The sequence below is a fragment of the Rhinopithecus roxellana genome, chromosome 1, assembly GCF_007565055.1.
Source record: "Rhinopithecus roxellana isolate Shanxi Qingling chromosome 1, ASM756505v1, whole genome shotgun sequence".
NCBI lineage: Eukaryota > Metazoa > Chordata > Mammalia > Primates > Cercopithecidae > Rhinopithecus > Rhinopithecus roxellana.
This window is the reverse complement of record NC_044549.1, coordinates 189,458,371-189,485,835: the sequence shown is the minus strand read 5'-3', so window position 1 is coordinate 189,485,835 and position 27,465 is coordinate 189,458,371. Positions and strand designations below refer to the sequence as shown.

Sequence of the window (27,465 nt, the reverse complement as noted above, 5' to 3'; positions counted from 1 at the left end):
CCCCTTGGCTCTGGCAACAGGAGGCTGAGTTGTTTTTCCACCATTAAGGTCAGCTTTGCATGGACCCAGGACACAGGCATATTCTCTTGTCCAGGGCAGGCCTTTGCAAAATAGCTGCAGTTTGGGCTCAAGCAGGGACCACAAGTCAGACGAGACAAGAAATGTCTAAAGAGGGAGTCACGTGCCTGGCTTCTATGGGTCTGCGGACGGACCAGGCAGGCTGATGGAGGAAGCTCTCTGGGTCCCTCCCCAGACAACATTTAATATGCAGCTGAAGGACTGAATGACAAACTTTATTAGAAACGCTCCTCATTCATCAGTCAAATTCACATTAAGATGGGGGCAGTGGGGGTGGGGTAGGGAGAGGCAGTGCTGTCTGGGGCTCTGATATCCCACTGCTGTGATGATTTCAAGTTAAAAATGAGTCTGGGCAGAGAGTGTCTGAAACATGTAAGAGGTGGCGGCAGCAGTGGCGGCACAGGCAGCAGCAGCATTCCTGGGAGAGGACCAGGCTCGGAGCGGATGGAGAATGTGTCTCCCATATCCACCCTTCCAGTCACAAGGCCGCCCCCACAGACCTCAGCTGATAAATAAACAGCACATCACACACACATTTGAAACAGGAAACAGACTCGTACAAGTCTCCTGAAGTGAAAAAATAATTTCCTCAAATAAAGCTTTGTGACAGCCATGCTGCGCCCTGAATGGACCATGCGCAGAGACCCTGACACTCCAGGAAGGCCTCCCAACCCAGGACACATCAGACTTGGGTGTCACCATGCCCCCGGTTCCCCCGTTCCCCCGTTAGCACCTTTGGACTAAGTACTGTCCTCTCCGCATTCCTCTTTTAAAATGCAAATGCTACTTAAAATAATCGTAAGGATATGCTCTTCCCTGGGGCGAACCAGTCAGACTCCTCTTCCCTGAGGAGAGGTGTCTGGGCATCCAGAGAACTGTGAGTCAGTGGCTGGGAAGCAGGGCATGTGGAAAGGGGTAGGTAAACAACGTTCAAAGAGGTAAGCCGGAAGGTGTCTCCACACTGCACTGTCCACTTGCCAGGTCTGCGGTTGGGCCTCCTGGGAACAGTCCCTCAAAGTGGCAGAAAGTCCTAAAATGGCATGACAATCCTGCTGCCCTGGCAAGGGGTGTGGGCCAGGAGGGGCACAGCGTCAGGCTGCTTTCATCATTCATTATTCAGAGGCAATTTTCTCCCTGCACTGGCTAATTTCTCCCTGGCCCTGTCTGCAACAGGGTACACAATAGAAAGTCTCCTGCCGAAATGTTTTATTCATTCTCTTGAATAAGGAAACAGGCTCTCTGATCAATACAGTGGCTGCTGTGTCCTGGTTGGTGGCAGGATTTCCAGCAGGTGCAGACTCCAGGCTCTCTGTGGCTCCGAAGGAGGTGTCTGACTTGGGAGGGCTGCCTCGAGGGCAGTAGATACTGTTGGCAACAGACCTTTCGTTTCCAAAGTTGATACCACATCCTGGTCTTTGAAAGAACTGAGTGTTCTGGGGAGCCGGGGGAAGGGTAGATCCTTTCCCCGATGTGCCATGGGACTGTGAATGACAGGCGGGCCGGGCCCTGCGTTGTGTGTCTGTGCTGCCTGTCAGGCCTGGCTCACTGGTACTGCAGATAGTTTTTGAGAGACTGAGGCAGGGGCAGGGAGCTGATGTCCCGCAGGCGCTGGCGGCCCAGGGCCGAGCGGACGGATCTCCGGCACAGGTCCATCAGTGGCAGGGGCTCGGCTGCAACGAGAGGGAAGCAGTTAGAATGTGCCCCGCGCCGTCCTGGCACCTTCTCATCCCAGCCCCCGCTGCACACCGCCTCCTGCCCGCTCCTCTGAGCTGACCTTCAGGGCCAATGGCTTCTCCTCTGAGAAGATTTCTCTGGTTACATAAGCTGAAGGCGTAGAGCAGTGTTCATCAGACCGTGGAATGCAACCAGTGAGACTAAAGAGTCACAAAATCAATTCAGTGGGTGGTGACCAGCAATAATTTTTTTTTGAAAAAAGAGAAAATGGGAGCAATACTCATAGAAAGGATAAATATTGTTTCATGAAAGCCTTGTCTCTGATGTAGGTGTTTAGTGTGTCTTAATGTGAAAAGGACTTCTCGCTGCAGGCCATGATAGCAAATGTTTAAAAGCCGCTGGCCTTGGGTGGATCTGCAGAGGGGTTTCCTCTACAAACCGGTTAGATTCTGAGAGGCTGCCTGAAATACCTGTGAACCCTGAAACTTCCCCTATAACTTTCCTTGATGGTCAGCAGCGGGTTGCATTTTCTTCCAGCACCTAGCTCTGGAAAAATTTGTAAGTTAAAATCCATAAATAATGGAACCCCTGGACATAGGACCAGTTAAACCAAGTTTAACTAGGTCTATTGCAGACACCTTTAGTAAGCTCTTATTCTGGTCCAAGCCCTATGATTAGCCCTGGGGAAACAGGGATAACTAAGCTAACACCAGAGGCAGCTCTGAAACAGGGTTGGGGTGGAGGGGGAGGTGGAGGCTCATGATCTGGGATTTTAAATAGGTGAATCATTTTAATAGAGTGTAATATATGCAATAATTCCTAAATATACAGGTACAGAAACTGGGAATTTCTTACACAGAAGAGCTATTTGAAAGCTTCAAAGAGAAGACATATGATGGGGTTTTGAAGAGTGAATAGGAGTGTTAAAGGCACATGAGGGTGGAGAAGGTATCCTAGGCAGAGAGAACAGGTAAAGGCAAAAGAGGAATAAAACAGGACAGGCTGGAGGTTTGTGGAGAGAGGAACAGCGCTGATCAGTTAGCACCCGCTGGAAGGAAGATGATGATGATGGTCACATGGCATCTGGTATGGTTTGTACAGGCCTGATTTCCCCAATCCTACAGGAATATGCTGGAAGCCTGAACCTGCATCTTAATACTTTTTTTTGGTAATAGAATAAATGATATTTCATAAACATCCTATAATGTACTAAGATACAATAAAACTGTTGAGTGGTGAATACTAACACAAGAACTGTGATAGGAATAGTACCACAGAGAAAGGCCCTCTACAGATCCACCCGAGGCCTGCAGCTTTCAAACATTTTTTATCATGACCTGCAGTGAGAAGTACTTGTTACATGGGAATGTAGTCAAGAGTCAAGAATATGTTTTACAGGAATTTTTATTTACCTGAGCTGTAGAGTTAATAAGGGGAGCCATTAAAATTAAAGTGGGGCTTGGGGCACAGGCTTTGGAAGCTGTGCACAAGAGTACATCCAGCTCTCCTTCACTTGAGGCCAGATCCCAAGGCTATCTGCAGGGAGCACTAGTGGCTCAAACACTCACCTCTGTATCCTCTTTTTAAAACAATTATTTATTATTTTTATTGTATAATTCCACTTGTACAAAATCTCCAGAACAGTGAAATATGGAGACAGTATATTGATCCTCACAGAAAATGAGGCTGGACAGGGGAAGCCCAGCCATGCCCTGTTTTCCAGGCGCAGAAGGCTGATCGCTCACCTCCAGTCACCCAATCACTGTGCCTAGGCCAACATTTGACAGCCCTCCCTCAGGGTGTCCCCATCTCTCCTCCAGCAATACCCTTGTACCCAGTTCTCCCACTCCCTGTCCCCCATCTGGCATCAGGAAAACTGAGCTGTTGAAGTTTCAAAATCATTGGCAGACCTTAAGAGATTTTCTTATCACTTTAACACCCTAGGCACATAACAGGTATTCGACGTCCAATATGCTTAGCCTTGTCAGCAAACCCAACTCCTTGTGTGTTGCCTGCCCAATTAGGGGCGGAAGAGGACAGATGCCTTTTATCTTCATCTCTCTGCAGTCACTGAAATCAATCTGGAGTCTAAATTCCAAAGGGAGAAAGGAAAGGAGTTCAGAGTACGTTGCTAGCTCTAAATGTGAAATATAAATCATCTCTCCTCACTTCTGAGGGGAGAGTAAACTGACAATCCCAAAGTGCACAGAAAAAGTCCTTGAGTTCCTGCCCCCAATGTGGAACGTTAAGAGCTCAGAGAATGCCCAGCGTTGGCTGTGCCCATTCCCTTGGCTCTTCTTTCTCACCTCCCCTGGCTTTGAGGCTTTTTTTGGAACTACCAAATGTCAAAACTTGGAAATAATCACCTAGATAGGAAGTGAAGCACAGAATTTTCCAGTATGGGAACTATTCTTAAAACTATTTTTTTTGACTAAACTTAAAACTGAAAAAGAATCACTATTCACAAAGGTGAATATCCAAATGGCCAATAAACATATGTAAAAGTGCTCAACTTCATGAATCATCAGGAAAGTAGAAATTAATACCATAATATGACTCTGCTACCTACCAACAAGGAAGACTAAAATGATTTCCTCTTTCCTGTGATGCCTGAGACTGAAGTCTGGAGTGATGAAGACCTCTGATAGGATCTGCTTAGAAGCTGTCAAATATTTAGCCAAAATTCATACCCAGAGTTAACTGCATAGCCTGTCCTCCAATCCAAGTTTGCTCAAACAGCTGTGATGATTCCAAGATTGTCTATGCAGACTCAACTGATGAACAAATAAATGTCCCCGACACTGTTAGGAGGTATTAATTTGGTCTTTTCTAAAAATAGGCTTTTCTTCTACTTTTTATTGTCTACTTATATTTAATTTATATATTAATGTAAAAATGAGGACTCATATGTTTGTCTATTTCTAAATTTTTATTCAGTCTGTAACCCTCAGATGTAATTAACCTAATGAAAAGAAGCGGCAGGCCACTGTAAATTCTGTGAGACAGGAAAAGACCTCCGGTGCTCTCTTGAAAGCGCCACCTCCTGGCTGGAGGCCAACCAACTCAGGACATTACAGCAACTCATGACGGAACAAACTTGCTCCATGGAAGGAGAAAACAGGAGTTAATTCCACTGCCTGCCAAATCCTGGCTAACCAGTGGTTCCCAAGTCTGTCCATATTACAACCTCACTGCTAGCATAACCAGCATTAGAGAAAGCCACTAAACATACCTATAACCAAAGACTCTCACAGAGTCTACTTCACTCCCCTGCCACCTCTACCAGAGCAGGTGCTGGTATCCATGGCTGGGAGACCTGAAGACAGATCACATCACAGGACTCCTCGCAAACATTTCCCAGCAGCAGCCCAGAGCCTGGTAGCCCCGCTGCATGGTTAGACCCAGAAGAGCAATAACAATCTTTGCAGTCCAGCTCTCAGGTAGCCCCATCCCTAGGGAAGCAGGAGAGCACCACATCAAGGTGGATAAAAATCCACCAAACAAGTATCTGCTGTCTTCAAGAGACTCACCTAGCACATAAGGACTCACATAAACTCAAGGTAAAGGGGGGAAAGAGATATTCCATGCAAACGGAAACCAAAAGCAAGCAGGAGTAGCTATTCTTATATCAGACAAAACAGGCTTTAAAGCAACAACAGTCTAAAAAGACAAAGAGGGGGCCGGGAGCGGTGGCTCAGGCCTGTAATCTCAGCACTTTGGGAGGCCAAGGCTGGTGGATCCCAAGGTCAGGAGATCAAGACCATCCTGGCTAACATGGTGAAACCCTGTCTCTACTAAAAACACAAAAAATTAGCTGGGTGTGGCGGTGGGCACCTGTAGTACCAGCTACTCGGGAGGCTGAGGCAGGAGAATGGCGTGAACCCAGGAGGTGGAGCTTGCAGTGAGCCGAGATCACACCACTGCTCTCCAGCCTGGGTGACAGAGTGAGACTCTGTCCCCCTCCCAAAAAAAAAAAAGACAAAGAGGGACATTATATCATAATAAAAGGATCAGTCCAAGAGGAAAATATCACAATCCTAAATATAAAGGCACCTGACACAGGAGCTCCCAAATTTATAAAACAATTGTGACTAGACATAAGAAATGAGATAGACAACTACACAACAATAGTGGGGGACTTCAGTGCTCCACTGACAGCACTAGACAGTTCACCAAGACAGAGTCAACAAAGAAACAATGTAGTTCAACTATACCCTAGAACAAATGGACTTAACAAATATTTACAGAACATTCTACCCAACAACTGCAGAATATACATTCTTTTCTTCAGCACATGGAACATTCTCCAAGATAGACCATATGATAGGCCACAAAACAAGTCTCAATAAATTTAAGAAAATCAAATTACATCAAGTATCCTCTCAGACCACAGTGGAATAAAATTGGAAATTAACTCCAAAAGGAACCCTCAAAACTATACAAATACATGAAAATTAAATAATCTGCTCCAGAATGATCTTTGGGTCAACAATGAAATCAAGATGGAAATGTAAAAATTCTTTGAATTGAACAATAATAGTGACACAACTTTATAAAAACCTCCGGGATACAGTCAAAGCAGTGCTAAGAGGAAAGTTCATAGCATTAAATGCCTACATCAAAAAGCTGAAAGAACATGAATAGACAATCTAAGGTCACACCTCAAGGAACTAGAGAAACAAGAACAAACTAAACTCAAACTCAGCCGAAGAAAATAAATAACAAAGATCATAGCAGAACTAAATGAAATTGAAACAAAAAATACAAAAGATAAATAAAACAAAAAGCAGGTTCTTTGAAAAGATAAACAAAACTGATAGACCATTAATGAGAATAACCAAGAAAAGACAAGAGAAGATCCAAATAAGTTCAATTAGAAACAAAACAGGAGATATTACAATTGATACCACAGAATACAAAAGAGCATTCAAGGGTATTATTAAAACCTTTACACACACAAACTAGAAAATTTAAAGGAGATAGATAAATTTCTTGAAATATACAACCTTCCTAGATTAAATCAGGAAGAAATAGAAATTCCAAACAGACCAGTAACAAGTAGTGAAATTGAAATGGAAATTTTAAAAATGCCACCAAAAAAAGTCAAGGACCAGATGGATTCACAGCTGAATTCTATCAGGTATTCAAAGAATTGGTACTAATCTTTCTGAAACTATTCCAAAGGATAGAGAAAGAGGGAATCTTCCTTAAATTATTGTATGAAGCCAGCATCACTAATTATCAGGGAAATGCAAATTAAAACCACAATGAAATACTCCTGCAAGAATGACCATAATTTAAGAAATAACAGATGTCAAAAAATAGCAGATGTTTGTGTGGATGTGGTGAAAAGGGAACACCTTACACTGCTGATGGGAATGTAAACCAGTACAACCATTATGGAAAACAGTACGGAGATTCCTTAAAGAACTAAAAATAGAACTACTGCTTGATCTAGCAATCTCACTGCTAGGTATCTACCCAGAAGAAAATAAGTTATTGTATGAACAAGACACTTGCACATGCATGTTTATAGTGGCACAATTCACAATTGTAAAAATATGGAAACAGCCTAAATGCCCACCAACGAATTAGTGGATAAACAAAATGTGTATACATATATATATACACGCACACACACACACCTTGGAACACTACTCAGCCATAAAAAGGAATGAAATAATGGCAGTCACAGCAACCTGGATGAAGTTGGAGACCATTATTCTAAAAGAAGTAACTCAGGAATGGAAAACCAAATATCTATGTTCTCAGTTTTAAATGGGAGCTAAGGTAGGAGGATGCAAAGTCGTAAGAATGATATAATGAGGCTGGGCACGGTGGCTCACACCTGTAATCTCAGCACTTTGGGAGGCTGAGGTGGGCGGATCACGAGGTCAGGAGTTTGAGATCAGTCTGGCCAATATGGTGAAACCCTGTCTCTACTAAAAATAAAAAAGTTAGCCGGGCATAGTGGTGCTCACCCGTAGTCCCAGCTATTTGAGAAGCTGAGGCAGAAGAATCGCTTGAACCTGGGAGGCAGAGGTTGCAGTGAGCCGAGATTGTGCCACTGCATTCCAGCCAGGGCGACAGAGCGAGACTCCATCTCAAAAATAAGTAAATAAATAAATAAATAAACAAATACTTAAAAAATAAAAAATGATAAAATGGACTTTAGGGACTTGGGGGAAAGGGTGGGAGGGGATTGAGGGATAAAAGACTACACATTGAGTAGGGCATCAAAATTTCAGAAACCACCACTAAAGACTTTGTCCTTGAACCCAGAAACCACCTGTTCCCCAAAAACTATTGAAATTAAGAAAGTAAAAAAAAAAGAATGACTAAAATGAAAAAAATAGTATTAAGTGCTGATGAGGATGTAGAGCAACCGGAATGCTCACAATGCTTTCAGTGGGAATGTGAACTGCACAACCACTTTGGAAAGCTAGGCACATTGACTAAAACTGCTGAATTTCCTGGGCAAACACCTAACAGAAAAGCATATGCATGGTCACCAAAATGTACATTCACAAATGCTCATAGGAGCATTACTTGTAACAGCACCAAACTGGAAGCAACAATCCTGCTGTCCATCAACGGTGGAATGTAAAAATAAGTTGTGTAACTTCATATAGAATACTAATCAACCACAAGAATGAAAGAACCACAATTATATGTAAAAGCGTGGAGGAATCTTTCGACATAGTTTTGAGTGAAAAAAAGTACATTTTGTGTGACATCTTCTGTATAAAAACAAAAGCAAGGTGATGAAATTAGGGCAGAGGTGACCTTAAGGGAGTAGTGATGGGGAGGAGGCATGAGGGACTTCTGGGGGGCTGGTATTTTCTACTGCTTGAATTGAGTTCTGGTTCTACTAGCCTGTTGTTTGTAAACATCATCAAGCAGCACCCTTAAGATTTGTGTGCTGTCTACATATATCTTATACTTCAAAAACAAGTTTACATTAAAGAAAAAATCACTGACAGAAGTACTTGGTGAGAGGGAACACAAGTGAAGCATTTGCCTGCCCGCCCTAATAGGAAAAAGTAGGGGGAAGGAGCTGGCTTGGAATCCTAGCTTCTGCTCCCACCACCCATTTATTAGAGGAGAAAAATGTGGGTCCACATTTTTATCATCTGTAAAATGGGGATAGCAACACCTCCATCTATGGGCTGTTGTGATGATGGTATGACATAACAGGCCCCTTGCCTTAAAGGTGTTTTCTCTCTAAAGTGTGTCTTATTTCAGGCCATCAGCCCAAGAAGCACCCTTAAAATAGTCATAATTTACTTATTGTGGTTCTACAAATGCCTCAGTACATCATCCTAATTGACAACAATGTTCTGCTCTTGAAGAAGATTTCCTGGAGCCAGGGATGCATGTCTGGTTTTGTGCTAAAAATATGACAAGGTAATCATTTCAAAAGTTCTCTAGTGACCTGAATATTCCTCAACTTTCCATCACTAACCATTGGACTTGGACTAGATGAACCACTGGACTTCCCAGGGACTCTGTTTAGCTATCAATAAAATGGGGAAAGTCACTGCATCCAGTTATGATGGTCTGTTTCTGTGACAGAAATGGGTGGAGATCTTGGCACAGAGATTGGTGGCTTAAGCTGCTTCCCTGGGCCCTTTGAAGTCTTCTCTGTCTGCAGTGAGAAGATGCCAAGACACAAGTCACTACCCTACCCCAACCCTGTATTTATATTTTGAAAAAAGATCAACATCTTAGGGTCAAGAGGTGAAATTCTCTTGTGGCAATTTTAGACAATGGTCAGCAGATGGGGGAGGGTTTGAGCGACAGTCCTGAAAGTTGAACTCAAATAGACCTGGGCACTGCTTGTTTTCAGGGAATGAAACGAGGAGGAGCCACATACATGTGCAAGCACACACACACTCTGTGGCAGACACTGTGCCCATCAGTTATCCACAGAATATGGTTTTGGTGTCTGAAGCCTCAGAATTGCTTTCATGCCCCTGAGACTCCCCTCATGCTGCTCCTTTTGCCTAGAACACTATTCCTTGTACTTCCTGCCAGGAGCATGCTTCATCTTTCCAGACTCAAATCAAGTGTCACTTCTTCCTCAATGACTTGGCTCCTCTGGCCTCAGGGTCTGCACCTGTTAGGTGTCAATCCACTTACTTAATCATGCAAATTGTCAAGTGTATCATTACCTGCAGTAATGATACTTCTAAAATATGGCATCCCTGTATCGACTGGCCCTGTCGTGGGCAACAGAGACCTCAGCTCCCATCTAGGAAGCATTTAGAATTTGGAGAGTTTTCTGTTGACAAGCTTCACTGTTTCCCCAGTAAAAAGGGTTGTGACTACAGCTGGGACACAAGCAGCATCTTCAGATGAACTCTGTGCCAACAAGCGTCATCCACACAGATGGTCCCCACAGTCCAGGTGGGGCCCTCATTTTTCCCTGGGATAGGGAGCTATCAAGTTACTTCTTGTGCACAGAGGAGTGTTGCACAGGAAAATAGTCCTAAATAATGCATGGCCTTCCCTAGCAACGCTGCAAAGCAAGGATGTGAGAAACCTCCAAAGGGGACAACTCAGAACAGGGAGTGCTTGAAAAATTCCATTCAAATGTTCCAGCTGAACTGTGTGGGGCTGTTCAAAGGATGAAGGCAGGGTGCTCAAGGGGGCAGCCTGGGCCCACACACTGCACCCCTCCCACCCAGTGTCTCCCTGAAATGACAGAAGATTCGCTCATGTGTGCATGCGTGTGCACGAGAGACAGGATAAGAGTGCTGGAAAACAAGAAAGGCCATCAGCAGCCAGACATTATGGTAAATTCCAGGAAGACAGGAAGCAGGTGCGACAGGATGGTGGAGAAATCAAGCAGCGAGACCAGTAGCCTTGTGTACCAGGGGTGCGCAGAGCTTTCACCAAAAGAGTCCCAGAGAAATCCTAAGCTCTAAGAAGTAAATATAGGGTAATCCTCAAAGAACTGTAATCCCAACATCTGGGACAGTTGTGTTTCTATCTGCCCCAGTTGCAGAGCCTGATTCAGCTCTGTTTGAGCAAGGCAGCCTTTGGGAGAGGCTCCTGGAGGTGTCAGGGTCCAATAGAGAAGCTGAATAGAGCATGGGCAAAACCTCCACAGCAGAGGTGGGCAGGATTTGTGGGAAAGACACCTCCACTTCAATGAAGAACTCAAGGGTCTGGCTCCGTGACTCAGTACTGACAGGAGAGTGTGTCTGGCAAAATATTTTCACCCAGACTCCTCACCCTCCCAGGCTAAGGGGAGCTACACTGTTGCAGAGCAAACAGCAGCTTCCTTTTTGGATGTGTGCAGTGGCTCTGAAAGAAGAGCTTCTATCCCCCTAGTCTGAAAGTTACTCAAGGAGGCATTCCAGCAAAATGAAAAAGGAGCCCTAGAAACAGGATGGTACCCACCTCCGGAAAAAGAGGAGAGTGAATGTAACCCTGAAGTGAAGGAAGGTAGAATGGAACAATTTGAAGTTCTGTTGGATCCTGATGCTTAGTAGAACCTCTTTCTAGCAGCTGACTTTGCTAAAGAGCCATCCCCCGATGATGCTCTGTCCCCCTCACCTCTGACTCCAGCCCTCAGCTTCCCCACCACTCAGATCTTCCACTGCACCCTTTGGAACTGCCACTCCACATACAGAAAACTGCAACCCCAGCTTCTTCTCTGTGAGCTCCCCTCCACTGCCTTAACTGGACCAAGCATTCTGTCCCGGCACCCCCGCTGCCCTTCCACCTTCTCTGGGGGCTGTGTACTCACTCAGGCCTGGAGGCAGGGCAGGGCCCCTCCTGGCTCCTCTGCCATATACAAAGCTCCACACCCACCTTCTGGTTGTGAGAAATCCCCCTTCCTGTGTGGTTCACACCACTTGGCTCAGTCCTCTCTCCACTCCTTGATGCTGTCATCCACTGACTGCTGGTCCCACGTTTGTCAGGGCTTTGGCCTGGCCTCCCACACCCTCTCTCCACCTGTACCTGCCACCCTCTGATGATTCCTCCACAGGGATCACTTTCTCATCACTTAGGCTCCTGATTCTTGACTGCCAGATCCTCAGGGACCCTCTCCTCCACCCAGCCACTATTACCTGGGCCACCATGAACCTCAGCATCACCCCAAACCCATTCCTGCACCCCAGTGTCTGACCAATGAATCACTACACTCCAGCCCCCTCCCCACTGACCATAACCATTATTTCCTCTCAGGGAAACCTGGAGGCCACAGGGCCGTCTCTTAAGATCTGCTCAACCCACCAGCCTTCTTTTTCTTCCCCTCCCCTCCTCATCCAGTTGAACAATTTACTACTGCCAGGAACCAAGGGTATGGGGTCAGGCAGGCCAATGGGGTAGCCAGTGAGGGGCTGTGGGAGGGGCAGGGCTAGGGACTAGGAAGTGCACTGGGAACAAAGAACATCTGGAATTCTGTTCGGTTCTCAGTTCTTAGACCTCAGTTCCGCAGGGCCTAAGAGAGGATTTGTCCTCCTTTCCCTGACCTGCCATGCAGCTGGGCAACTGGGAGCCCTGGGTGCCTGGCCAGTCTCAGCCACCAGCTGGCAGAGTGGCCTCGCCTTCCTTTTCCAGCTTGTGTCTCCATCAGAGTGGGAAATGGCTTGGCATGATGGCTGAGGCGCCTCTGCACTGGTTGACGTTTGGCAGAACAGAAATCACATTTAATCCTGGCAGTGAAAGGGCCTTGACTATACCAAATCAAATTAGATTTGATAGAAAAAAAATGCACATGAAAAAGTGAATGGCAAGGCAAGTGATGCCTGTGAGATAAATGTTAGAAGAGCCTTGCAGAACTGGGGATGTGGCTTCTGAGCTCTGGACAGAGGCCAGGCAGGTTTCCTCGGGGAGGTGGGGCTGAACCAGGCCCAAAGGCAGGGCTGGCTCTAAGCTGCTGTTCTTATCAAAGGCGGGACTGGCTGAACTGAGGCCTCACTCAGCTTTACAGGTGAGGCTCATTTTAGCCATGGGCTCATACTAGCATTGTCAAAGGAACAAGGGGTCTAGAGACCTGAACCCCTCTCTGGGGGCCTTCCTTCCACAGGCCTCTGCCTTCCTGGCCAAGAGCTCAGCAGCGCTCAGCTGCCTCTCCACTGCTGGCTTGCTGCTGCACCCCAGCCCTGCTGAGCCACATAGATGTTCACTATTGACCCCCTCCCAGCTGTGAGGAAGAATGATTGGCTCCAGGAAGGCGCTGGAGACTCGGGTCCTCCTGGGGGTTTGTGTCCAGGACCACTGTTAGGTCTTCTTGACCTCGAAGCATACACATCTTGGAGAAACCTCTGTGTGTTTGGGTTGGGCAGGAAGTGAAGAGGTGGAAGAAGGTCCCATCCCTTGCCCAGCCTTTGAGAGCCCGGGTTGGGACATGGGGGGCTGTATTGGAGGGGGATCCTAGCTCAGCCTCCACCCTCATGCACGGCCCATGCCAGACTCTTTCAGTAGCCTCTTACCATCGAAAGCAGAGGCAGATCTACCACTAATCTATCCATGGAAGGGGTCAGAGTGGGCTGTATTTTCACAGAGGAATTCAAGTTCTATTCCAGCCAAGGTCCTAGCAAACTCAGCTCGTGGACCCGTCTCTGATGGTGCTTGTGTGAATTAAAGGAGGTAACCTATGGAAAGGATTAAAGCATGGTCTGGCATATGCTCAGATGCCACCGATGTTTGGTTTGCTGTTGTTATTTGGTCTCCCTGGGTCTGTGGAAGAAGATCCTCTGGGGTTGATAAAATGGGCAGATGGTGTCCCTAGAGAAATATCACCCTTGGGATGTTGGTAGCAAGCCTGGAACCCTGGTTGAAAATTGAAGGAAAGTGGGAGAAAAACAGAGGACTGGACTGGGGTCCAGGAGCCTTGATCTCTATGGATGTGGACTTAGGGTCAGCTTCCATTCCAACAGGCTGCTCCATCTTCTCTCTTCAGGATTGAGTCTGAGATCTCCTGAGCCCAGGGCCTCAGGGATGAAAGGCTGGCTGGGACCTGGGCTGTTGCAGTGAATGCCACTCTTCAGGTCAAGGAAGGCAGGGAGGTGGAGGCAGAGGTGACTGGGTTCAGGAGACAGGGGTTTGAATCTCAGTTCCACCATTAACCCCTTGGGATGCTACAACATTCCTTCCCTCTCCAAGTTTCTCTTTCCTGTCTGAGGCCACTGAACGAGATTTTTCTCTAAGCATCTGGTCAGTTCTGAAATGCTGGGGCTCACTCTCTTGTGGTGAATCATAAAACCCCACAGCCTTGGGGAGCATTTGGTGGGGTGGCAAGGATGTAACCAGAACCCCTTTCTCAGGCAGGTTTTTCAAAGCTGTCTGCGTGGGGCACCCATATGCTTGACTGGCCTTCCCACAAAATCTCCATGAGCAGGGGAAAGGCCAGGATCCAGTATGATTCTCCTCTGTCTCCACACCTCTTAGAAGAGAAGCCTTGGACCAGGAGAATGATATTTTTATAGTAATATTTATTTAAAACTCCCAAAGAAAACCAAGTCACAAAATCAACTGTTTTTTTTTTTTTTTTTTTTTTTTTTTTTTTTTTTTTTGGTGTCATTAAAGTTCAAAATGAGCCCAATATATAGGAGCCGAATTGCAACCCTTCCCTGAATATGAGTGGAGGGAGGAGGGGTCTGCAGAGACAACCCTGGGGCAGGATGCAGCCTCCTGATTCTCAGAGGAATCACATACATCCCCCTGCACCCTGGGCCCTGCTTATTTCTGCAGGTAGACTGTGGTCTCAGAATGAGACTGACCCCTGGCAGGGGGCACATGTTGACTTCAATTCATACTAATGGACATGCCTGAGAACACCTGAGTCCAGGTATTATGAGGAGGAGGCATGGGAGTCCTGGTCTCCAGGGTTCTGAACCTTCTGATTTTTCCCCTGTCATGATGTGATGAAGGCACAGAGCTGCCCTGACTCTAATATTACCGCAACATCAGCCACTTCCTGTCTGAATGCAGATCCTGCCACCTTATGCTGGTGAGAGCATGGGTGAAATGCAGAGAAGGAGCTAACCTCATCAGAAAATTCAGTTCTGAAGAGACAGAAAGAAAAAAATGGCTCTGTTCAACTGCTTACAACCAAAGTCATACCTGTGAAAGTTACAAGAATCATTTCTTCATATGAAAAAAATTATATAAAGGCACATCTCCCCTTCCATTTTTGCATTCCTGGATTTTGATCAGGATGATCGATAATGGTTTTCCTGGAAGTTGAGACATTTTTCTTGTGGGGAGAAGTGAAAAATGACACTACATACCTCAATTCAACATGTACTTAACTCCTTATCCAAATTAGGGACATTGTCACACGCGATCTCTACCCAGTCCTTGTCTGGGACCCTCATTAGCCTGGCTATGTGGTCTGTGGACTGGCAGCACCAGTGTCACCTGGGAGCCTGTTGAAAATGCAGGATCTCGTGCTCCACCCTGACCTACGGCATCATAAGCAACATTTTAACATGCTCTGAGTGATTCTGATACACTGGTCCACACGCCTCACAGACATGACAACGCTCTGCAGTGAAACCAAGTTCCTTGCCCTTCCTTCTTACTGCTGTACTTCTCTAGTGGGAGCCCTGTCTTTGTAGTGGTGTTACCAGGCTGAGGCCTTCAGACACACTCACGACGTCCCTCCTCTGCTCTCCAAGCCCAACCTACCCCCAAGTGCTTTCATGTCCACCTCCTAAACATCTCTGTGCTCCATCCTTTCTATCTTCCTGACTCCGTTATGAACACAGCCTCCCTAGATCTCCTTGCCCTTCTCTGTCCCCATCCAACATAGCACACACCTGCTGCTGTGAGCCCTTCTCCACACCCTCATCAGACTCTCCCAGGCAGAGGCCTGTGAATGGTTCTCATCATTATGGTGACGAAACCTGAGAGTTTTATGAGACGGTCCTAGTTTGAAATATTCTGTCCTGCTGCCAGACCTCATTGTCCTAATTTGGGGTTTGGGAAATGTGGTCTCCCTGCCCTCAAACTTCAGGAAATCCCTGACCACCCTGAATCACTGTAGAACCATTCCCTGTTGCTGGAGCTGTCCTCACCCCTATGGGCTCCCATAGGCAGGGCTGGGAGCTGTCCTCACCCCTATGGGCTCCCACAGGCAGAGCTGGGTCTCATGCTAGCTGTACAGCCCTTACCGCTCTGCTTTGGATATTGTGGGTGCTGGATCAATAAGAATGAGAAACCCGGTGTTCAGGAGAGAGGAGGCAGCTGAAATTAGCCTGCATCTCTACAAAGGAAAATGCAGCCCAGGTCCTCTATGCAGGTAATGAATAAAAAGTAGCTCTTTCATACTGCCCTGAGTCCACGGAAGAACCCTGGCAAGGCCCTGCAGGCAGATAGAATTAGTAACACACTGCACCAGTTCCTTGGTCTGGTAGAGGATACTCCTAACTCAGCTTAAAATTGTCCCAGAAAATCTGACTGTGTTTAACTTGGAGCCTGCCCTGGGGAGCTGCACAATGGTTGGACATGCTGGCCTCGGATGGGACATCCCTTGTCACATGGGGAGAGTGTCAGGTGGGGATGCCTCTGGGTTGGCATGCACCCTGCTCCATGGATCTTCCCAACCTCTGCGGTGTTCTCTGTCACTGCAGCACTAGAACAACCCAGCCGCCCCTACAGGTACTGAAAGAAACACATTCAACATGGGAGAGCAGGCAGGGCAAGCAGAAGGGTGTTTGCAGAGACAGCTAGTGCTAATTTCATCCAGGGCAGGGTGAAGTCCTCAGGAATGAGTCCCCAATTCCCTGTGGCATCTCCTTCTAAAAAGGAATGAGGAATGTGGGGACAGCAGGACTTGCCTACCAGATATCAGGCTATTTAACGCTGTAGCAATGACACTGAGTGGCACTGCTATAGGAGTAAGTAATTTAGGCAGTTGCAGAACAACTAAAATGAAACAAGGCATTATTGAGGCACACATCTATGCACAAAAAATCTATAAGGAAAAGAGCAAAGGAATAATAAGCACAAAATTCTAAGAGTGGTTGCCTGCAGCAAGGGTGCAGATTGGCAGAGATGACACGAGGGACATAAAGGTGCTTGGTTATCAATGTTCTAGGCACTGGGTTGGGTGGTGGATTCATGGGTGTGCATTACACTATAAAGGGGTAAACACATAAACAAGGAAATTAGAATTAAAGAGGGCTATGCATGGGACCAAAGATGACAGTGTATTACAACTAAGGATTATGTTTAATCCAATTCTGTATATCAGAAGTTCAGTTAAAAACAAAGAGAGAGGATTTAGGCCCAGTTTCTAAGATGGCCAAATAGGAACAGCTTCGGTCTGCAGCTCCCAGCGAGATTGACGCAGAAGACGGGTGATTTCTGCATTTCCAACTGAAGTACCTGGTTCATCTCACTGGGACTGGTTGGACAGTGGGTGCAGCCCATGGAGGGCGAGCCAAAGCAGGGCAGGGCATTGCCTCACCCAGGAAGCGCAAGGGGTTGGGAAATTTCCCTTTTCTAGCCAAGGGAAGCCGTGACAGTCTGTACCTGGAGGAACGGTACGCTCCTGCCCAAATACTGCACTTTTCCCACAGTCTTCGCAACAAGCAGACCAGGAAATTCCCTCCTGTGCCTGGTTTGGTGGGTCCCATGCCCACGGAGCCTTGCTCACTGCTAGCACAGCAGTCTGAGATTGACCTGCGATGCTGCAGCGTGGTGAGGGGAGGGTCGTCCACTGTTGCTGAGGCTTGAGTAGGTGGTTTTGTGCTCACAGTATAAACAAAGAGGCTGGGAAGCTCAAACTGGGCAAAGCCCCCTGCAGTTCAGCAAGGCCTACTGCCTTGCTGTAGATTCCACCTCTGTGAGCAGGGCATATCAGAACAAAAGGCAGCAGACAGCTTCCGCAGACCTAAATGTCCCTGTCTGACAGCTCTGAAGAGAGCAGTGGTTCTCCCAGCATGGTGTTCGACCTCTGAGAATGGACAGACTGCCTTCTCAAGTGGGTCCCTGACCCCCGTGTAGCCTGACTGGGAGACACCTCCCAGTAGGGGCTGAGAGACACCTCATACAGGCAGGTGCCCCTCTGGGATAAAGCTTCCAGAGGAAGGATCAGGCAGCAATATTTGCTGTTCTGCAGCCTCTGCTGGTGATACCCAGGCAAATAGGGTCTGGAATGAACCTTCAGCAAACTCCAACAGACCTGCAGCTGAGGGGCCCAACTGTTAGAAGGAAAACTAACAAACAGAAAGGAATAGCATCAACATCAACAAAAAGGACATCCACACCAAAACCCCATCTGTAGGGGTCACTAACATCAAAGACCAAATGTAGATAAAACCACAAAGATGGGGAGAAACCAGAGCAGAAAAGCTGAAAATTCCAAAAACCAGAGTGCCTCTTCTCCTCCAAAGGATTGCAGCTCCTCACCAGCAAAGGAACAAAACTGGACGGAGAATGAGTTTAAGTTGACAGAAGTAGGCTTCAGAAGGTTAGTAATAACAAACTTCTCGAGCTAAAGGAAAATGTTCTAACCCATTGCAAGGAAGCTAAAAACCTTGAAGAAAGGTTAGAAGAAAGGATAACTAGAATAAACTGTGTAGAGAAGACCTTAAATGACCTGATGAAGCTGAAAATCACAGCACAAGAACTTCGTGACGCATGCACAAGCTTCAATAACCGATTCAATCAAGTGGAAGAAAGGATATCAGTGATTGAAGATCAAATTAATGAAATAAAGTGAGAAGACAAGATTAGAGCAAAAAGAGTGAAAAGAAATGAACAAAGCCTCCAGGAAATATGGAACTATGTGAAAAGACTACATCTACATTTGATTGGTGTTCCTGAAAGTGATGGGGAGAGTGGATCCAAGTTAGAAAATACTCTTCAGGATATTATCCAGGAGAACTTCCCCAACCTAGCAAGGCAGGTCAACATTCAAATTCAGGAAATACAGAGAACACCACAAAGATACTCCTCAAGAAGAGCAACCCCAAGACACATAATTATCAGATTCTCCAAGGTTGAAGTGAAGGAAAAAATGTTAAGGGCAGCCAGAGAGGAAGGTCAGGTTACTCACAAAGGGAAGCCCAACAGACTAACAGCGAATCTCTCGGCCGAAACCCTACAAGCCAGAAGAGAGCGAGGGCCAATATTCAACATTCTTAAAGAAAAGAATTTTCATCCCAGAATTTCATATCCAGCCAAACTAAGCTTCATAAGTGAAGGAGAAATAAAATCCTTTACAGACAAGCAAATGCTGAGAGATTTTGTCCCCATCAGGCCTGCCTTACAAGAGCTCCTGAAGGAAGCACTAAACATGGAAAGGAACAACTGGTACCAGCCACCGCAAAAACATGCCAAATTGTAAAGACCATTGATGCTAGGAAGAAACTGTATCAATTAACGGGCAAAAAAACCAGCTAACATCATAATGACAGGATCAAATTCACACATAACAATATTAACATTAAATGTAAATGGGCTAAATGCCCCAATTAAAAGAAACAGACTGGCAAATTGGATAGAGTCAAGACCCATCGGTGTGCTGTATTCCAGAGACCCATCTCACATGCAAAGACACACACATGCTCAAAATAAAGGGATGGAGGAAGATCTACCAAGCAAATGGAAAGCAAAAAATAAAAAAACAAAATTTAAAAATGAGAAGTTGCAATCCTAGTCTCTGATAAAACAGACTTTAAACCAACAAAGATCAAAAGAGACAAAGAAGGCCATTACATAATGGTAAAGGGATCAATTCAACAGCAAGAGCTAACTATCCTAAATATATATGCACCCAATACAGGAGCACCCAGATTCATAAAGGAAGTCCTTAGAGACATACAAAGAGACTTAGACTCTCACGCAATAATAATGGGAGACTTCAACACCACACTGTCAACATTAGACAGATCAACGAGACAGAAGGTTAACAAGGATATCCAGGAATTGAACTCAGCTCTGGACCAAGTGGACCTAATAGACATCTACAGAGCTCTCCACCCCAAATCAACAGAATATACATTCTTCTCAGCACGACATCACACTTATTCTAAAATTTACCACATAATTGGAAGTAAAGCACTCCTCAGCAAATGCAAAAGAACAGAAATCACAACAATCTGTCTCTAAGACCACAGTGCAATCAAACTAGAACTCAGGATTAAGAAACTCACTCAAGGCCGGTGGGGCGTGGTGGCGCATGCCTGTAATTGCAGCACTCTGGGAGGCCGAGGTGGGCAGATCACAAGGTCAAGAGATTGAGACCATTCTGGCTAACACAGTGAAACCCCATGTTTACTAAAAAAAAATACAAAAAGATTAGCTGGGTGTGGTAGCAGGCGCCTGTAGTCCCAGCTACTCAGGAGGCTGAGGCAGGAGAATGGCATGAACCCAGGAGGCGGAGCTTGCAGTGAGCCAAGATCACACCACTGCACTCCAGCCTGGGCGACAGAGCGAGACTCCATCTCACCAACAACAAAAAGAAACTCACTCAAAACTGCAAAACTACATGGAAACTGAACAACCTGCTCCTGAATGACTACTGGGTAAATAATGAAATGAAGGCAGAAATAAGTAAGTTCTTTGAAACCAATGAGAACAAAGACACAATGTACCAGAATTTCTGGGACATATTTAAAGCAGTGTGTAGAGGGAAATTAGAGCACTAAATGCCCACAAGAGGAAGCAGGAAAGATCTAAAATCGACACCCTAAAATCACAATGAAAAGAACTAGAGAGGCAAGAGCAAACAAATTCAAAAGCTAGCAGAAGTCAAGAAATAACTGAGATCACAGCAGAACTGAAGGAGATACAGGCACAAAAAACCCTTCAATAAAAATCAGTGAATTCAGGAGCTGGTTTTTTGAAAAAAATCAACAAAATGCATAGATGCTAGCAAGACTAATAAAGAAGAAATGAGAGAAGAATCAAATAGATGCAATAAAAAATGATAAAGGGGATATCACCACTGATCCCACAGAAATACAAACCACCATCAGAGAATACTATAAACACCTCTTCACAAATAAACTAGAAAATCTAGAAGAAATGGATAAATTCCCAGACACATATACCCTCCCAAGACTAACCCAGGAAGAAGTTGAATCTCTGAATAGACCAATAACAGGTTCTGAAATTGAGGCCATAATTAATAGCCTACTAACCAAAAAAAGTCCAGGCCCAGACAGATTCACAGTCGAATTCTACCAGAGGTACAAAGTGGAGCTGGTACCATTCCTTCTGAAACTATTCCAATCAATAGAAAAAGAGGGAATCCTCCCTAACTCATTTTATGAGGCCAACATCATCCCGATACCGAAGCCTGGCAGAGACGCAACAGAAAGAGAATTTTAGGCCAATATCCCTGATGAACATTGATACAAAAATCCTCAATAGAATACTGGTAAACTGAATCCAGCAGCACATCAAAAAGTTTATCCACCATGATCAAGTTGGCTTCATCCCTGGGATGCAAGGCTGGTTCAACATACGCAAATCAATAAACGTAATCCATCACATAGACAGAACCAATGACAAAAACCACATGATTATCTCAATAGATGCAGAAAAGGCCATTGACAGAATTCAACAGCTCTTCATGCTGAAAACTCTCAATAAACTAGGCATTGATGGAACGTACCTCAAAATAATAAGAACTATTTATGACAAGCCCACAGCCATATCATACTGAATGGGCAAAAACTGGAAGTATTCCCTTTGAAAACTGGCACAAGACAAGGATGCCCTCTCTCACCACTCCTATTCATAATTGTGTTGGAAGTTCTGGCAAGGGCAATCAGGCAAGAGAAAGAAATAAAGGGTATTCAATTAGGAAAAGAGGAAATCAAATTGTCCCTGTTTGCAGATGACATGATTGTATATGTAGAAAACCCCATCATCTCAGCCCCAAATCTCCTTAAGTTGATAAGCAACTTCAGCAAAGTCTCAGGATACAAAATCAATGTGCAAAAATCACAAGTATTCCTATACACCAATAACAGACAAACAGAGAGCCAAGTCATGAGTGAACTCCCATTCACAATTACTACAAAGAGAATAAAATACCTAGGAATACAACTTACAAGGGATGTGAAGGACCTCTTCAAGGAGAGCTACAAATCACTGCTCAACGAAATAAAAGAGGACATAAACAAATGGAAGAACATTCCATGCTCATGGATAGGAAGAATCAATATCGTGAAAATGGCCATACTGCCCAAGGTAATTTGTAGATTCAATGCCATCCCCATCAAACTACCAATGACTTTCTTCACAGAATTGGAAAAAAGCTACTTTAAAGTGCATATGGAACCAAAAAAGAGCCCGCATAGCCAAGACAATCCCAAGCAAAAAGAACAAAGCTGAAGGCATCAGGCTACCTGATTTCAAACTATACTACAAGGCTACAGTAACCAAAACAGCATGGTACTGGTACCAAAACAGATATATAGACCATTGGAACAGAACAGAGGCCTCAGAAGTAACACTACACATCTGCAACCATTTGATCTTTGACAAACCTGACAAAAACAAGAAATGGGGAAAGGAGTCCTTATTTAATAAGTGGTGCTGGGAAAACTGGCTAGCCATATGTAGAAAGCTGAAACTGGATCCCTTCCTTACACCTTATACAAAAATTAACTCAAGATGGATTAAAGACCTAAATGTAAGACCTAAAACCATAAAAACTCTAGAGGAAAATCTAGGCAATACCATTCAGGACATAGGCATGGGCAAAGACTTTATGACTAAAACACCAAAAGCAATGGCAACAAAAGCCAAAATAGACAAATCGGATCTAATTCAACTAAAGAGCTTCTGCACAGCAAAAGAAACTATCATCAGAGTGAAAAGGCAACCTACAGAATGGGAGAAAATGTTTGCAATCTACTCATCTGACAAAGGGCTAATATCCAGAATCTACAAAGAACTTAAACAAAATTTACAAGAAAAAAACAAACAATCCCATCAAAAAGTGGGCAAAGGATATGAATAGACACTTCTCAAAAGAAGACATTAATGCAGCCAACAGACATGAAAAAATGCTCGTCATCACTGGTCATCAGAGAAATGCAAATCAAAACCACAATGAGATACCATCTCACGCCAGTTAGAATGGTGATCACTAAAAAGTCAGGAAAGAACAGATGCTGGAGAGGATGTGGAGAAATAGGAACACTTTTATATTGTTGGTGGGAGTGTAAATTAGTTCAACCATTGTGGAAGACAGTGTGGCGATTCCTCAAGCATCTAGAACTAGAAATACCATTTGACCCAGCAATCCCATTACTGGCTATATACCCAAAGGATTATAAATCATGCTACAATAAAGACACATGCACATGTATGTTTATTGCAGCACTATCCACGATAGCCAAGACTTGGAACCAACCAAATGTCCATCAATGATAGACTGGATTAAGAAAATGTGGCACATATACAGCATGGAATACTATGCAGCCATAAAAAAGGATGAGTTAATGTCCTTTGCAGGGACTTGGTTGAATTGGAAACCATCATTCTCAGCAAACTATCACAAGGACAGAAAACCAAACACCATACGTTCTTACTCTTAAGTGGGAGTTGAACAGTGAGAACACATGGACACAAGGTGGGGAACATTACACACTGGGGCCTGTTCAGGGGTGGGGGGCTATAGGAGGGATAGTATCAGGAGAAATACCTAATGTAGATGACAAGTTGATGGGTGCAGCAAACCAACATGACACAAGTATACCTATGTAACAAACCTGCACATTGTACACATGTGCCCTAGAGCTTAAATAAAAATAAAAATAAAAATAAACAGAGAGGCCGGGCGCGGTGGCTCAAGCCTGTAATCCCAGCACTTTGGGAGGCCGAGACGGGCGGATCACGAGGTCAGGAGATCGAGACCATCCTGGTTAACACGGTGAAACCCCGTCTCTACTAAAAATACAAAAACTAGCCGGGCGAAGTGGCGGGCGCCTGTAGTCCCAGCTACTCGGGAGGCTGAGGCAGGAGAATGGCATAAACCCGGGAGGCGGAGCTTGCAGTGAGCTGAGATCCGGCCACTGCACTCCAGCCCCGGCGACCGGCGACAGAGTGAGACTCTGCCTCAAAAAAAAAAATAAATAAATAAATTAAAAAAAATAAATAAATAAACAAACAGAGAGACAGAACAAAAGTGAATGAGAAAGTTATGAGGTGACCCCAATGAAACTCAAAGAGCTTGGCCAGAAGATGAATTATAAATTCTAGCTAAGGAGTAATAATGGAGTCTTGCCTGTTTAGAACTTAGCGTGGCTGGACAAAGGCAGAGCTGGAAGGAAACAGCAGCCCAGGGCTGGGCTTAGAAGACCTAGAGTCAAGTTCTGGCTTTACAGGGGAGGCCACTTCTTCTGTAAAATGGGAACATCACCTGCATCATGGGGAGTGCTGGGAGGATTAGAAGAGGGACAGAGTGCAGGTACCCAGCATAGGCCCTGTCGTTTGTGGGCAATGAATCAATGACAGCTATTATTAATGTTTCAGAGAAGTTAGTGTTCTTTGGGACAAGGTGAAAAATAGGCAGCTGGTGTAGGGAGCTGAGGACTGGATATCTAGGTAGGATGCCTCTACATCAAAAACCACAGATAATTCCAAACAGAGGCCTGCACAGGACATAGCATCTAATGCATCCGCGAGCTGGGGCTCAGAGCCAGTTCCGTGTGACCCACGGCTCCGGCTGCACCCCATCAGCCTGCTCTACTCTTCAGGATCCTCCTTCTAATCTTCTCATCAGAAGCAGAGGCCTTGGGAAACTCATGAGTGTTGACATATTTTCAAAGTCCATCTGAGTGCTCTTACTGGACTCTTCAACTGATTTTCTGGCAATAATAATAGTAATATTATAGTTGTAGTAAGTGGTAGCTTACATAGTACGTCCTATGTCATGAGACGTTCTAAGCACTTTCTTTGTCTTACTGTATTTAATCCTCATAACAACCCAATGAGGTAGTTACTATTATGAATGCCCAGCTACAGACTGGAGGGAAATGGAGGCAGTTGAGAGGATAGGCACTTGCTCAAGGCCACAGTTAAGTGGTGAGAATGGGATTGGAACTGGGGCAACATGCTCTGGGATGCACTCTCTGTTGCCAGCTCCCCTGAAGAAGTGGGATGATGGTCACTGCAAAGGAAACCTCTTCACCAACCTTATCAGTTCTGTTCCTGAGTCCCAGGGGCCCCATGGCCCTGACCCTCAGCCCTGCTTCATGTGGTGGTGCCAGCTGGTTTTCCAAGCTCAGCCAGAGTGAGGGACCCTGCCTAGTGGGGGTAGCAACTAACGGGTTCAATCCACTTAATTCCAACTGGGATTTGGCCTGAAGAATTTGGAAAGGGAAAGGGAGTTGACATGGACTCCACGAGGGGGTGTTCTCCCCTCCAGACCCAGCCACCAGAACCACCACCATCAAGCCCCCTTCCTGAAGCAGCCTGGGGCTGTGCTCCTCACAACCGCTGAGACTACCTGGCACAGTTGACTCCTGTTTTCTAGCAAACAGCTATGCTTGAGCAAACTTCCTCTACTTGAGAAACGTCATCCCTTAGCCTCTTGCTAAATAGCATAAGCCCCAGGGGCTTAATATGAAGGCCTTCTAATGGATTTATTGTGTTTATTTGACCTTTCCAAGTGTGAGCTCAGAAACAGGCCCAGAGGAGGATGGTGGAAGCTTGTTTTTCTTAAGTTAAGCAAAACTGATGAGTAAACTGAATTCTTGGATGGAGTCTGCCCAGTTTTCTCACCAGAGCTCCCCTCCTCCTTTAGTCAAATGATCCAATTAGGCCCAAGAGGAACTCAGTATTTATGAGATACTCCAGAAGAGGAAAATTGTGTCTAAGAAGAAGTGGTAAATGATGAAGTCTGAAATAAATGTTTTCAGTTTATAAACAGCCATGATACAAAATAATAGTTGGCCAATTTAAAAACAGCTACTTTACTTCCACTTCTGGTTTCAAGGCAAATGATTTTTTGTTTTAGATACATTTTTAAAAAGTTAATGATCAGTGCATTAATGAAAACTATGTCAGGTGCTACAAATACATTTGCAATTTAGATCAAAGGCTGCAAACTCCAGTGTCCATGGTGCCAGGCAGGTAACCTAAGTGAATAGTGGGGAGCAGGTGTAAGCTATGGGCAGAGGGCATTTCCTGCTCTTTCCAGAAAACTCCAAAATTCAGGTTTTTATGTGACATTTCTATGTTGTTTTAATTTAGTATGGTCAAACAAAATATTTCTAGGCCCAGATCCAGCCCTGAGCTGACAGCGTCGCTTCTATTGCAGAATAAGGCTCATCCACCATTAGGGATGTCAGTACCTGCCAACACCACCAGGGGACAGCTGGTCCCTCAGTAAACTGCCAGAGATCGGATCCAACCACAGAGGCCCAAATGCAGTTGCATCCAGGAATCTGATCATTGTTCTTCCATACCTTAACCAACTCTAGCTATGATGTCCGTAACTACGTGAAAGACCAGAACTGCTTTGAAACCCCATTTAGTGTCTGAGTGTCCAGATTGGGAAGTTCACTTTGTGCTGATGCCGGCTGAGCACTTGACCTGCAGTAACTTACTCAGTCCTCCTCACACCCTATGAGGGAACTCAGGCACAGAGAGGTCACGCGATTTCCAAGGTCATGCAGGCAGCATCGGCAGGGCTGCTGGGCTCACAAGACTCTTGTATTCCTCACAAGACACTGGTCAACGCCCAGAACATTCACATATTTGATGTACAATGCCTACGATATCTACTTTTTCCATAAAACCAGATACTTTCTTTCTTATTTTACCATAGACAAGGGGTAGCAGACATTAGAGGTTTATGGACAAAAATGTATTGGTAGAGAAAAATGACAAAGAAAATGAACTTTTTTTGAATTGGGACAAGGCAGAAAAACACCTTAGTTCAGGTACTGGCAAAAGCAGTTTCTCAAAAGACCACAGACCGAGATGCCCTTGATCATGGATAACAATGATAACCACTTAAGACCAGCAGCAGCTGCCCTTTGCAGAGCCCTGCCAATGCGCCCATCCTGGCCATGGTGGTTTAGATGCATCCCGTTGCTGGGCCAGCATAGTGGGTCTAGACTCAGCCTCATTGTCCCATATTACTTCACAGTGAGGAAAACTAAGTGCTAAGATTAAGCTTCTAGCACAATATTGCAGTGCCAGTGAGTGGAGGACAGGTACCTGTGCATTCACTGTGTTTCGTCAATTACCCACAGGAGTTAGTTCCAAATCTCTTAAGAATTTGTCTTGTGCCAGATCAGGTGCAGAGGAGCTGGAAATTAGTAAGATGCCCTCAGCTGAAGGAGTGCACAGTTTCCTGGGCTGGTGGGGAATGAAGGGTGCTCCCCCAGGGCCATGCTCAGGGCGATTGACTGAGTTCACCCCTGGTATTTTCCACATGAACACAACTGACCTATTGACTGAATTCTGATGGTAACTTCTTGCACTGAATTTATTTATAATTTTTTAATTGAGGTGAAGTTTACATAACATGAAATTAATAATTTATTTTGTGTTTGAGATGGAGTCTTACTCTGTCACTCAGGCTGGAGTGCAGTGGTGTGATCATAACTCACTGTAACCTCAAATTCCTGGGCTCAAGGAATCCTCCCACCTCAGCCTCTCGAGTAGCCAGGACCACAGGCATGCGCCACCATGTCTGGCTAATTTTTTGTAGAGACGGGGTTTCACCATGTTGACCAGGCAGGTCTCAAACTCCTGGACTCAAGCAATCTG

At 45.2% G+C, this 27,465-nt stretch overlaps 1 protein-coding gene across 1 annotated transcript in view; it reads right to left on the bottom strand.

Moving 5' to 3' along the window:
- Positions 1-272: 272 nt before the first annotated feature.
- The window catches only part of SPSB4 (splA/ryanodine receptor domain and SOCS box containing 4), an 88,998-nt gene continuing 61,805 nt past the window's right edge, over positions 273-27,465 (bottom strand). Inside the window, exon 3 of the mRNA XM_010378260.2 lies at positions 273-1,748. Within this exon, the coding sequence (XP_010376562.1) occupies positions 1,621-1,748 (128 nt within the window). The 3' untranslated portion in view covers positions 273-1,620. The remainder of the gene's footprint in view (positions 1,749-27,465) is intronic.